Genomic DNA, 13,531 nt, shown 5'->3' with positions numbered 1-13,531 from the left:
CAAACTTACCATCCAAACCAGTCCCGTAGCAATAATCACGGAATTCCAAATAGTGGACAACAAACCCACATTTAACCTTCTACTTGGACGCCCATGGCTCCACGATTTAGGAGGCGTAGGCGCGTAGCATCAACTCTTCACCAGATGGTCAAGCTAAACCATAACAGAGTAATGATAGTTATCCATGCCCCACCACGCGACATCAGTTATTCTATGATTGAAGTCACAAGCAAAGGAGACGACTTGTACTGTTTCCAAATGGAAGAAACCGTCATGGCCATTGAAGGAAATAATGCCCTTGGTCCAAGTATGCATTCAATGTTAAGTCTAATAAATGCGGTTTAGTATTAATTAACAAGTTAATAATTCAGTGAGATCAAGTGAGCTGAATGCCTGACTAGAGGCCGCTTCAGTTCAAGTGGAATTAATTATATTAATCCACAGCGTACTCTTGACTGAACCCGTAGGGTCACACAAATAGTACGTAAACGGATCAAGTATTTAATGACATTAAATACTCCATCTATGGATATTCGGAATCGACGGATCTTGGTTTCAGTGGGAGCTGAGATCGTCACAGGCAAGAAATGAATACTCTGGAAACGATGATATTGCCGAAAACGGAAATATGGATCGTATCAGAAATATAAATATTATCCAAGTCGTAGATGTTGCCGGAAACGGAAACATGGTACGTATCGGAAAATATTATCGGAAATGGAAATATTACCGGAATCGGAAATATTGCCGGAAACGGAAATATTGTCAGAATCGGAAATATTATCGGAATCGGAAAATAATTCCGGAAACGGAAATATTAAATATTTGTTCGAAACGGAAATTGATTCCGGAATCGGAAATATTAAATATTGTTCGTATCGGAAATGAATTCCGGAACCGGGAATTTAATCGGAAGCGTATCGTACGAATAAACATCGGACGAGCTTGCTAGACGCAAGGCCTAGCACGAAGCTAGGCCCAACGCCTAGCAAAGCCCGCGCGCGACCAAAGCAAACAAAGCCCAAACGCGAGAGCAAGGCCAGCAGGCGCGCGCCCCTCGTGGGCTGCGAGCACTTGCTGGGCCTGGGCCCAGCGCGCGCGCGCGCATGGCGCCCCTCGTGGGCTGCTGCGCCTGCGTGTGTGTTTGTGCTTGCGTACGAAACCTTGATCGGTTAGGATTCGTATAAGATTGATTTCCCAAGTCTACTAGATAAATTAAGTGATTGAATTTTAGATTAATTCAGATTCACTAAATCGTTTCCTAGTAGGATTCTAATATCCGATACCCATGCCCTATAAATAGGTGATCAATGCTCACAATTTATATCGAGTATTCAAGTATTCAAAGTGATTTTTGAGAGCAAAAATTCAGTCATACAATTGCCTATATGTGCCGAAAATTCTAAGTACCTTAAGGGCGATCCTAGTTGGTCAAGCTTAAGGCGGATCCGGACGTGCTGTGGACTATCTACGGAGGGACGACACTTGGAGTCCTAAAGACTTGTTCTTGTTCGGTTCGGGCGCAGCTAGGGAAGGCACGCAACAAAGTGTATGCATCTAAACTATGCTAAATGATTATGTGTAAATAATATGTTTTCCTGGCTATATGGTTTTTCCGCATGATTTATGAATTGTCATATGTATCATAACCTAACAGCCATTGAGGCATACGATCCAACATTCTTGGATCCTCGAGCATCACAAATCGTACCAAAAATGATGCTATCCCAAGGATACTTTCCAGGGATGCTACTAGGTATTAGGGGAAGAGACATGACTTATCTTCCCTTACCTATGTTCTCCCCATTATTTGGTTTAGGTTACAAGCCACAAAAGGGAGAGGTCGACCTACGCAAAAGCCAAATGTGCATAGAAAGGATACGATCGGAAAATCGGGGTGGACTTCAACCATACTAGCTGAATTTGAACGGTATGTTGGTGCGGGAAGGGGAAGACTACCCCTGTTACTGCTTTCCTGAACTGTTTGTTAGTAATGGCGCTCGGAAGCCTGACTTTGAAATTTTCCGCGACTGTGACCTCTCGGTCGAGGCACTATACCTTGCCCTTGACGGACCCGACTATGATTTGTCCATAGAAGAGAAGGCTTTGCAATCAATGTTCGATGAATTGAAGCCATTCGAGGAGAAACCCAATCTAATCACCCTAGCACTGCAAGATGAGAGCTTCGACCCGATTCAGTTAATCACTCCATCACCCTTCACTGCTGACGGAACTAAGGAAGGTTGGTGCCGAACCATCAAGTGGACACATGCGAAGGGAATCAAGTTTGAGATGACTATCAGAGAGGGGCCAGAATCCCTCGCAAGCGAACCGGCTACCGAGCCAAAACCCCGGGCCCAGTCCGAGTCCCAAGCCTAGATAGTTGTCACATAGGCCCCTTTTAATTTGCTTTCAATAAAAGCCCGGACAATTATTCCCGAAAAACTTTAGTTAGAACGTACCTTTTTTCTTCATTCCTGTTTTGTTTCCTTAATCTAATTTTCAATAAAGTTAGCAACATCCTTTAAGTCCACACTATTAATCAAAAAACGAAATTAAGAAACTTTGCGAACAAAATAAACAAGGGTCCTCTTTAGGCCCAACGCACGGAAACTCAGTCAGTCAATCCGTGAATGACTTAAGACAAACAATTATAAACCAACATTCATTTGGTACGAGTAGGCGACGGCGGAAAACGATGATCTTGAAAGAATAATAAGGTCACCCGCCCAACGCCTATAAGTGGATGCCCACATCTTACCCATGTGAGCACCACTCACAAAATCATCTTAAGTCACAAATGCAAAATAAAATAATGGGTCCTTAAGTATTTCACACACTAGACCCAAAAACTTCGCAAAGCATGCCTAATCGTTCAAAAGTTCTTTAGTGCACGACCAAAATTTGCAAATTACTTACACAGAAAATAATACGAGTCATGCACACGATAACTCCCAGAGTGCTGGAATATTTTGGTGCTGAAATAAAAAGCGCTGGAAACTCCAACTTAAGTGTTTCGAAATCTTTCCGCACTTCCACAGAAAAATTCTGAACACTTGGGGGGTACACGCCGCATATTAAATAAATAATAGTTATATTATTATACAAACATAATATATGGTTACTAATTGACGTTAATAATTATCAATGATATATGAGTATTAATTACTATGTTATTATTAATTTATTATCAATATAATTATAAGTGAAAAGCTTAATGACCACTCTAAAATTTACGTGTACACCACAAAATGGACGATCTTTTTGAGGAGACATACATCAATAATTATTACGAAGTAATAATTTATATTATTAATAATAACATAAAAATTATTAATATTTGTAATCAACTATTATCAATATTCTATTGGTCAAAAGTTTAATTAGCAATAATCTAATAAACATTATATAAATTCTAATAAGGTTATATAAGGTCTTATATGGTCCTATAAGTTCTAATAAGGTTCAATAAGGTCTTATAAGGTCCTATAAGTTAAATAAAGTCCATAAGCTAATGTTTTATAAGTTAAATATGGTCTTATAAGGTCATAAGTACAGATAATTTCAGTTTTGATAAGTTCACATGATTTCAGGTTTTATAAGGTGAAAAGTACACACCTTAAGCAGAAGCACTCAACAACATTAACATACTATTAATTAGTTTCATATACGTAGTACTCTTTTTCTTCAAGGAGAAACGAAAGTATATTTCCAGGAGTAATAACTTTTAAATATTAGTGTAATACACTACTTCTGCACATTATTAATTGCGCTAATCTATACCTAGTATTTAAAAACTAAAACCATATATGCCATGTGTTACTTTGTTGTTGCTATCCTATTCTTCTACTTGCCACGTGTCTTCTCTTCCTACTACATGTCCAACCTTTTCAGTTTTCACCCCAACCTTTTGAGTCCTTAAGTCTTTCCCTATCCCCCCTTCATTCATCTCCAACATTTACTCTCTCATTTACTTTAATCCATTTAATATAATTTAACCTTAAAATCAATGCTAATGCACTCCTCCCCTCTCCAACTTTTGTATTCATCCGTTTTGCACCAAGGATTTTATTAATTTATGAATCAATTAATCCCTTAATTAATAAAGACTTTAATCCAAAGTATTTTGAGTTTTTCTTTTGTATTCATCCCCCTACTATAAATATATGGGTTGCTACTCCATTTTATTTATTTGATTTGTAAGGCTATTAGAATGTGGAGTTTATGGGAGTTGATATACGTGCGGTAAGTATAGAGTAATGTTCCATATTTTGTTGGTTTTTTTTTAATCTTAATTTTTACTTCATGTTGATTGTGTGAATTCATGTTTACTATTATTTTTAATTTTATAATTATGTGAAATCATGTTAACTGTTTTTTCAATCTTATATATTCATCTTATTCGTCAACTGTTTAATTGGGCATTTTTCATGGAATTTATATTAATTGATTATTTAGTGACAATTACAAGAACCCATGCAATTGGATTTGCTACAAAATAGGCATCTTAAGCAGGTAATTCAATTTTTTGGAAGATTTTGGGTGTTTTATGCAATTATTGTAAGTAGATGATTATATGAGATTAGATAAATTTGAGATTTGTCAAGTATATGATATTAGAGAAATTGGTTGGATTGATTGTTTCTGATTGAACTCTGAGAAAACTAGGACTATATATCAAAACAAAAGCGGTAGGTGAATTGACTCAGTTTAGTTCCGTTAAGAAATACAAATTAGGTATACATATAGTTTGGGATGTTGAGTAAAGTTGTAGTTATTTTCTAAAATAATACATGTTGGCGATTTGAGGATTTTAAGATGCTCTTCTTGGACTGGGTAAAACGGGCTTTAATCCCTTACGTATTAATCAGGAAGACGAAAGATACAATACATTTTCCATCAACCAAGTGAAGAGAAACTTGAAAAAAAAAATACCAAAGGAAAAACAACCTTAAATTGATATTCAATTGTAGGATCATTACTTTTGTTCAAATTAAATGATATGAGTATTTTTACTAGGATTTGAATAAGTAGAGTTTGTGAAAACATTAGTGTGCAAATTAGCGAATGATTCGATCCTCAATTTTCGGACTATAACTTGTAATACTAGGATAATTTTGTACCTTGAATAATTTCTTTATTTTAGTTCTAAATTAAAAGTATGATTTAATTTGGGTTACTGAAATCTATAGTTACTGTTTGTATTATTATGTGTCTTCCCCCAAATGTGATTACTTATATAAAACTGTTACATTGATGGTTGGTTTACGTCAGAGTAGAAGACTAAAGGAAGCACTTGGCCACCTTAAAGAGATATCATCGATGATCTCAGAAGATTAGATTCTACCTAGCGGTTTAACTTACGAAGTTTAATACTTCGTAATTTGGTTAACTTCTTTGGTAGGGAAGGAAACTCAAAGAAGCATTATTTTTGCTCAAGGAAATGAAGAAAGTAGGCAGATGAGGTTTAAGAATGGTCTTGCATTGCAACAGATGTTTAACGTCACCAACAATATGGATTTAGTGACATGCGTATGCAACAGATGTTTAGCGTCACGATTCACGAGCAATGTTATTTAGTTGGTTAGTTTAAAAATGATAATTATAATTTGGTTGAAAATGCTATTTGATACATAGTATGTTATCTTTAACTTTGTGTACTCCAAAAAAAAATAACTATTTACGCATATAAGCCCGTGCAGTGCACGGGCCTAAAAACTAGTTATCTTTAAATAGAAACAAAAATCCTTGTTTAGTTGACGTGTCACATGTCGTTTGTTCCTCAAGAGAAATACAAATTACAAGGCAACAATATACCATGATACTTAGAGTTTAACAGAAATAGTGAGACCCACTTGTTTTGTCTAACGTCGAACATTGACTTGATTGTCACATCCTTAATATTCTTCATAGTACCTAAAGTAAAAAGCAACACCGTGAGTCCAGGCCCAATAACATACTACATTCACAACGTAAATTCATTTCCACTCATTTTATTTAATCGAAATATCGTACGAGGATTGAATAGATAAAGTAAAACACTTTTATAAAATCTTTGGAATTAAACAATCTTTATAACTTGAAATTTTTACAATTCCCATTATCTTTCGTGAAACATTCAATTTACGACAAGCGAGTATATATAGAGTTGCTGGGCGTATCCCCTTTTGAGATAGTCTTTAATTAGCACCCTCCATTGTTGGGCATACACTCGTACCTAAAATAGTTTCCTTTTTGCTTGCGTTAACCTTAAATGAGCACTTTCCCTTGTTAGGTGTCTGTTATATGATGGTACATGCATGACCTAGAAATCATATCCCCGCTAAATAGCATGACATTTCACTTTTATTCATCATGTTCTGTATCTTATTTATAAGAGTAATTCAACGTCATTTATCAAAACAAACACTTATTAAGATCAGAAAATGCACTTAAACATCTTTCCTTCACACATTTGAGCATCATCTGTTTCATGAAATCCAACTTATACACATTTGTCTATCACATCATAAATCGTGTTATATAAATATTTAGTGATCCCACAATCTAGTTAAAATCATATTGCCATAAACACATTTCTCTATATCATAAAACACATTTTATAAGGGGAATATGGATGTTAGAAATTAATGGTACATCCAATCATTTTATTAGTATTGATAGACCACCTTCAAAGCTCCAAAGATAAACATGAGTCAGTACATGAGAAGAAATTAACCGTATAAAAGCCTGACGGGCAACCCATCAATCTTATATGTTTGTAAATCTCCCTCTATCTCTTCCATCTGGGACAACTAGTCCTAACTCACATGTGGATCAATACTCCCCCTCACATGTGAGCCATCTTAAATTTTTGCAATTTGGATTAGCTCACTACTTCCTTGTAGGGAATTTTTGATCCTCTAACTTTAGGTGAAATGGCCCTTACTTGGGGCAATCAATTCTGTTGGTTTTTCTACTCCAAACATATCTTTAAGTCTCCCTATCTTACATTCTTTAATTTACTGGTCCCTCCCTTATTGGATGTTAATAATGTATTAAGAACTTTAACTCTGATACCATGTTTGCAATTGATTAATCGTATTACTGTCACAATGTGCTTATATATACATCTTAGTGTATGAGATTAAATATACATGTAAAACTAAATACAATTGGGCTTAATCTTATGTTAGGTTTAGAAATATTTTTTTCATAGCTTATAAAGTATATGGAAAAGTCAAATCTCTAGATCATTATGTATTGTGATGATATTAATAGGAGAACTATTTTGCCTACACTTAATTGGATGATCATGATAATGTATTTGTTTTGGCTGCATGTGCTTCGTCATAGATGTATAATTTTAGCATACTCACATAATCTGCAAGATTTGAAATTCTTTTACGAAGTATAGTTTCATGTTTTAGCCTAATTAAATGATCTAATCCTTAATTAGGAATAAATTTATTTAATCCATTTATATTCAAAAGCTCCCACTCAAGCCAAAACTTGAATTTGCGACCCTTGATATTAATGGAAAGAACTATTTATCTTGGGTGGTAGATGCTGGATTTCACTTAGATGCAAAAGGAACTCGGTGATACAATCTAAGAAAAAAAAGAAGTAATACAACAAGTCAAAACAAGGCAAAGGTTATGATATTTCGTCGTTATCACCTCCTTGAGGGTCCCAAGATTGAGTATTTGATCGTAAGAGATCCACAAGTCATTTGGAGTAATATAAAGGAAATGTATATCCACCAGAAAACAGGGATACTACCTATGACCCGTTATGACTGGTTGCATTTAAGACTACACGATTTTAAGTTTGCGAGTGAATATAATTCATCTATGTTCAGAATTATATCACAATTGATAATATGTGAAAAGAAAATCATTAATGTAGAAATTCTAGAAAAAAATATTCTACCTTTCACGCAAACAATGTTGTCGTTTAGACACAATAACACAAAAAAAAAAAATCTAAGAAATGTTCTGAACTTACATCTTGTCTCCTTATGTAATGTCATTTTATTTATTTGAAGAACTTGAATACCCTTCAAGTTCAGTTAGAAATGAATGGTGAAGATTTATGCCAAGCAGATAGTGCTACTACTCATACCATGCATACTGAAAAAGCAAGAGATATTTCTCTCATTTCACAATGAAAGAAATTAGTGTAAGCACTATATCATGTAGTACAAAGATTATCGAAGGCTCTAGAAGAGAATATGTATATTATTGCCTATGGGAATTAAATTTGAATCATTATTGCATTATATTCTCCCCAGTCTCAATGACATTTATTGAGTTTTAAAGATATTCTTAAGAGAATAAGAATACCTTCAAATCACGAGTATTAACCAAGGCATTGAACATGTTTTGGAGATATTACCTTCATTATCAAGTGGTTTTTACTACACTAAACTCAGAAATTTGTCGATAATTCCACTGTTTGGCATGACCGATTATATGGCCACCCCCGATTCAATAATAATGAGAAAAATAATTGAAATTTCATGTGGACATTCATTTAAGAATTAGAAGATATATTATTCCTAATGATTTCTCATGTACTTCTTGCTCACAAGGCAAATTGATAATACGACCTTCACCAACCAAAATGAATTTTGAATCTATCAATTTTCTGATACGTATACAAGGAGATATTTGTGGGTCAATTCACCGACCATTTGGAACATTTAGAAATTTTTATGGTTTTAGTTGACACATCGACTAAATGGTCACATTATCCTTGTTACAGACTCGATCACAACCTGGCGTTTGCCAAACTACTTTCTCAATTGAATAGATTACGAGAAAATTTTCCAGATGTTCTTATGAAGAAAATTGGTTTTGATAATGATGGTGAATTCAATTCTCAAGAATTTGATGATTATTCCATGTCCATTGGGAAAAGTATTTAAAATTCTGTAACACATGTTCATCACAAAATGGTATAACTAAATCATTAATCAAGCGTCTCTAATTGATTGCCAGACCTTTACTAATGAAGTCAAAACTCCTAATCTCTTCTTAGGGACATGCTATATTATATATAGAAGCATTACTTTACATCAGGCTAACGAGTAATCCACAGTTCTCCCTATAACAATTGGTTTTTGGTTAGGAATCAAATATTTCCCATCTGATTTTTTTTTGATGTATTGTATATGTTTCAATCGCTTCACCACAATGCTTTACGATGAATCATCAAAAGAGGTTAGGATGTATGTTGGATATGAATCTCCATCAATTAAATATGTAGAGCCTCCAACAGGGAATTCATTTAAGGCTCGATTTACATACTGTCACTTTAATGAGTTAGTCTTTCCAACATTAGGGGGAGAAAATAAATAGTTGGAGAAGGAATTAGTTGGAACGAATTAACATTTGTCTCGTCTTAATTTTCGTACTAAAAAAGTTTAACTAGAAGTTGAAAAGATAATTAATTATAAAGATTAGGAAATCCATTTTCAGATGCATTTACGCACTCAAATGGAGTGACTAAATCACATATACTAGCTATAAATGCTCCAATTAAAATTGATGTCCCACAAGTAAAATAGCAAACTACTAATGAGTCTAAAGAACGTCTGGGGCGTGGTAGACCTATTGGTTTCAAAGATAAGAATCATCGAAAAAAGAAAAGGAGAAAAATTTTGACTATGGCCAAGTCGAGGAAGCAAAGAATTTTTTAAAATCTCCAGAAGAGACCTTAGACATGACAAAGGAATAAATTCAGGTACCTCTCAATGAAGAGATCTCAACTAGTTATGTCATGTTTGGAATAAAAATTCAACCAAAATTGAATTGACGTCGATAAAATTTTTGCATGCAATGTAGCAGTTGATGTTTTGTATGAAAATGAGGATCATACATGAGCCAAAGTATATTGAAGAGTGTACCCAAAGTGATGATTGACCAAAATGGAAGGAAGCAATTAAGGCAAAATTAAAACATCTTGCATAGAGAGAAATATTTGGACTAGCTAGTAGTATATATGTATACCTAAAGGTGTAAAACATGTGGAAAATAGATGGGTCTTTATGCGAAAGCAAAATGAATAAGGTGAAATTGTAAGATACAAATCACGTTTAGTTGCACAAGGATTCTAAATAACACTTGGATTGGATTTTGATGAAACATACTCTCCTATGGTGGATGCAACTAATTTCAGGTTTCTTGAAGTACCGCACTTAAGTGAAATAGGGGCATTGATCAGTGGCGGAGCCAGGATTGGTAGGTTGGGGGGGAGGGGGCGAGAAATTTGTAGGTTGGGGGCGAGAAATTTACATAAAAAATGTTAACATTTTATAAGTTTGAGGAAAAAAAAGGTAGTTTTGTTGGAGATGGGGGTCGAACCTTGTATCAAGGGGTTCAAATATGAACCTTTGACCACTAGAGCAAAGGGAAATTGATGGTTTATTCTTACGGTTATTAATACATATGGATAATTTTTTTTCTTCTTTGGGGGGCGGCCGCCCCTACCCGCCCCCCTGTCTCCGCCTCTGGCATTGATGTACCTTTATAGTCATACGAGACATGACATATCATTTCTGTGAATCTGTTAGCAAGGTTTAGCTCGTGTCCAACTCGAATGCATTGGAATGAGATTAAACATGTATTTCGTTACCTACAAGGTGCGAAAGACATGGGTTTATTCTTTTTTTAATCCGCCCAAAGAAGACTTGGCTGGTTTTGCAAATGCAAGGTACTTGTCTGATTCCTATAATTCTCGATCACAAACAGAATATGTGTTTACATGTGGTGGTACTTCCATTTCTTGAGATTCTATGAAGCAACTATTGCAACTATTTCTTCTAACCATGCAGAGATATCTATGAAACAAACTATTGCTATTTGAGTTTTTCAATTTTGTTACAAAAAACTACTACCTTCTTTCCAGAATGATCTTTATGATTAACATTTGAATGATAGTTAAGAAACTTTGGTTAGTAGGTGATGGTGGGGGTAACATGTGGGAAAATGAGTGGTTATAAATTGTCCAACAATACAAGTGGGTAAAAATTAAAATGAAAATATTGTTGAGTTGGTTGTGGACTACCATAATAAAATACTATAGGTTGTGGTGGCCCAAACGAGGGTATAAATTTAAAATTTATATGCTAGATATGGAATTATATATATAGTGTAGATAATTTTAGAAACATATTAAAACGGAAATCATAAAGATCTTTTAAGAGCATAGATATAATAGAAGGTGTGATTTGCAAAACGTTCGCAAATAGGTACATGCGTAACAATCATGTTGTTAACCGGTTAGATAACTACGTTAACTTTTATTAAAAAGAAAAAAGAAGGCAAGAGAATGAGGGAGAGTGAATAAACATACTTGTTGCATTTGGTTTCGCCTTTGTCGGTAATTGGGTAGTCAAATTGGCCGATACCACATTTTCCAGGGAGATCAGGAATTTTAGAGTAATCGATTCCCATAATGTCACCAGAAAAGTTTTTGATGCAACGACATGCAAAGTTCTGATCGGCAACGCTGACAGCTAAGTCGTTTACGGCGTTAACTCCGTCACAACAACGCTTGTTTGGGGCGGTGGCTCCCCTAAGGTAGGCAAGGCAAGGGGTTACATTGCTCAAAACTGAGTTACATGATGTAATGGCTGCCTCGGCATGTGGTGCAACGACCACAATATATATCACCACTGCAGCGCAAGCTAACTTGACAACAGTGGATCTAGCCATAATGTTGACGAATGGGAGGCTAGCTTGTTACTTTCTTTGTTTGGAGAATGTAGGTTTTTAGTTTTCTTGAATGGCCTATTTATAGAGGATTTAATTAAATTAGAAAAGCTAAAATAAGGGGACATAAATTAAATGTAAGGAAAAGAGAAAGATATGGGAGTGAAGATATTAATTAGAAAGGAGTATATAGTTATAATTGCATCCCAAAACGTCTCTAATACTTAGTTAATACCGTCAAAAGATCATTTTCGTTATGAAAAGGTTACATTGTAATTATCCGTGAGCAGCATACCTGATACCTTCACACGCCACAATATTCTAGTGCGTGCCTTCATATGTTAGAATAAAGTCGCCAAAATACTCAGCCTATTAACACTAGTAGAAAAATCCTTATAAGTGGCTCCTTATAGGTGCCGCTTATCACACAAGCGCCACCTTTGATAAAAAAAAACAAAATTAAAACCAAGTTTTTTTCCATCCATTTTGAAAATGCACATCCTTGTAACGGTTATTTTTCAACGGCAATTATTTTATATTTCTGATTCATATAAAAATAAAATAAAATTACCATCAGTCATAACAATTTGAGATCTGCAAATAGATTTCCATTTCGATATAATTTAACACAATTTTTTTTGTTCATTTCTCTCTCTAATTTGCTTATTTTAACTAGATGTACGGAAAATCTAATTACCCATCTTTTAATATTTTGTATTTTTATTTATTTTTATTATTATTGTTATTATTATTATTATTATTATTATTATGGGAAACCACCAAAACGTTACAAGCTTAACAAGCTACAAAGATCAAGTAAACTACAAGAAGTTGGTGGGGAGCCGAGATACAATCTGGGCCCCCACTCCTCTAGCTATGGCGAACCCGATCCTGCTGAAAATGTGGGCAGCTGCCCGTGCCCCTATGTCTTGAGCCCTGGAGTACGTCTGGACCCGCTTCAGCAACGAAACAGCCCCTTTCTCTAACTCCCCAAAAGAAGAGAAGGAAAAAGGAAAGAAACCGTAACCCAAAGCCCTACAACGTGCCGCATACTTAACCTGCTTCCGCTGCGCAGCAACCGCCACAACCCGACCCGGAACGAAGTCTGACAACCCAGATTGCGTCATAGGTGAAGACCCAGTCAAGTCAACACACACATCTACACCGCCATCCCAAGAATAAAGCAATATATCTGCAGGACGAAGAGCTCCATCACTCTCACTAGTCAGCCCAACATCAACCTCCTTTCGAGCAGAAATCCCCGACCGGCAGCAAATATCCAAAAGGGTATCACGAACAACATTATGTCGATGTTTGATACCCACGATCCCAGCACAAGACACGGCATGATCCCCATAAATATCCCCAACGAAAACCCGAGAGCAAGCAGAACACGGCGTCGAATCAGAGAACAACGGAATACCCAACCGATAGCAAAGAACCGAACGATAAGTCTTACCGTTCATAGTCTGGCCTAAACCCGAGATGGGGACTGCCCGCAACCAAGCTGAGGAGTGATCCCCCTGCTGGGATTTCCAAAGGGCAACATGACGCGAAGATAAGGAGTAGGCGGATACCGCATCAGCAGTAACCTTCGTGAAATATATGTCTGCCAATTTCTTCATGAGAGTGGGGGCAACGATTTCACTAGGGCTACTCATAAGGTCGCTCTCCACGGTCCTATTGAAAAGACCAAGAGCATCATCAAAGGCCGACCCCGGACCATCAACACCTGAAAGCCGAAGAAGCGAATCCTGCAAACCAGAAGACTGCAAACGGGATGCAAGAAAAGCATAATGCCGAACATCACCAGCTGAATAAACACCCAATCCTCC

General features: G+C 35.9%; 1 protein-coding gene across 3 annotated transcripts; it reads right to left on the bottom strand.

Moving 5' to 3' along the window:
- Positions 1-5,596: 5,596 nt before the first annotated feature.
- Positions 5,597-11,767, bottom strand: LOC130461952 (non-specific lipid-transfer protein-like). 3 transcript variants are annotated; one of them, XM_056830267.1, is made up of 2 exons: positions 11,338-11,766; positions 5,597-5,916 (listed from the first exon to the last, which is right to left on the bottom strand). In XM_056830267.1, the coding sequence occupies exons 1-2, from the start codon at positions 11,697-11,699 to the stop codon at positions 5,898-5,900; spliced, it is 381 nt and encodes a 126-aa protein (XP_056686245.1). In that variant the 5' UTR covers positions 11,700-11,766; the 3' UTR covers positions 5,597-5,897. The 3 variants fall into 3 exon arrangements, with proteins under 3 accessions (XP_056686245.1, XP_056686244.1, XP_056686243.1); XM_056830266.1 differs by lacking the exon at positions 5,597-5,916 and adding an exon at positions 6,036-6,248 and having other exon boundaries at positions 11,338-11,767; XM_056830265.1 differs by lacking the exon at positions 5,597-5,916 and adding an exon at positions 7,986-8,111 and having other exon boundaries at positions 11,338-11,767.
- Positions 11,768-13,531: the final 1,764 nt, after the last annotated feature.

The sequence above is a fragment of the Spinacia oleracea genome, chromosome 5 (genome assembly GCF_020520425.1).
Source record: "Spinacia oleracea cultivar Varoflay chromosome 5, BTI_SOV_V1, whole genome shotgun sequence".
NCBI classification, from domain to species: Eukaryota; Viridiplantae; Streptophyta; class Magnoliopsida; order Caryophyllales; family Amaranthaceae; genus Spinacia; species Spinacia oleracea.
The sequence above is the reverse complement of the archived record's forward strand: the minus strand, read 5'-3'. Positions and strand labels throughout refer to the sequence as shown.

What these genes read in the sequence shown, in the direction of transcription:
- LOC130461952 (XM_056830265.1), bottom strand. Translation starts at nt 11,699, where the DNA reads ATGGCTAGATCCACTGTTGTCAAGTTAGCTTGCGCTGCAGTGGTGATA. An exon ending in GGCGAAACCAAATGCAACAA is followed by an intron (nt 8,112 to 11,337) that starts GTATGTTTATTC and finishes TTGCTTTTTCAG; the next exon opens with TATGCATGGTATGAGTAGTA.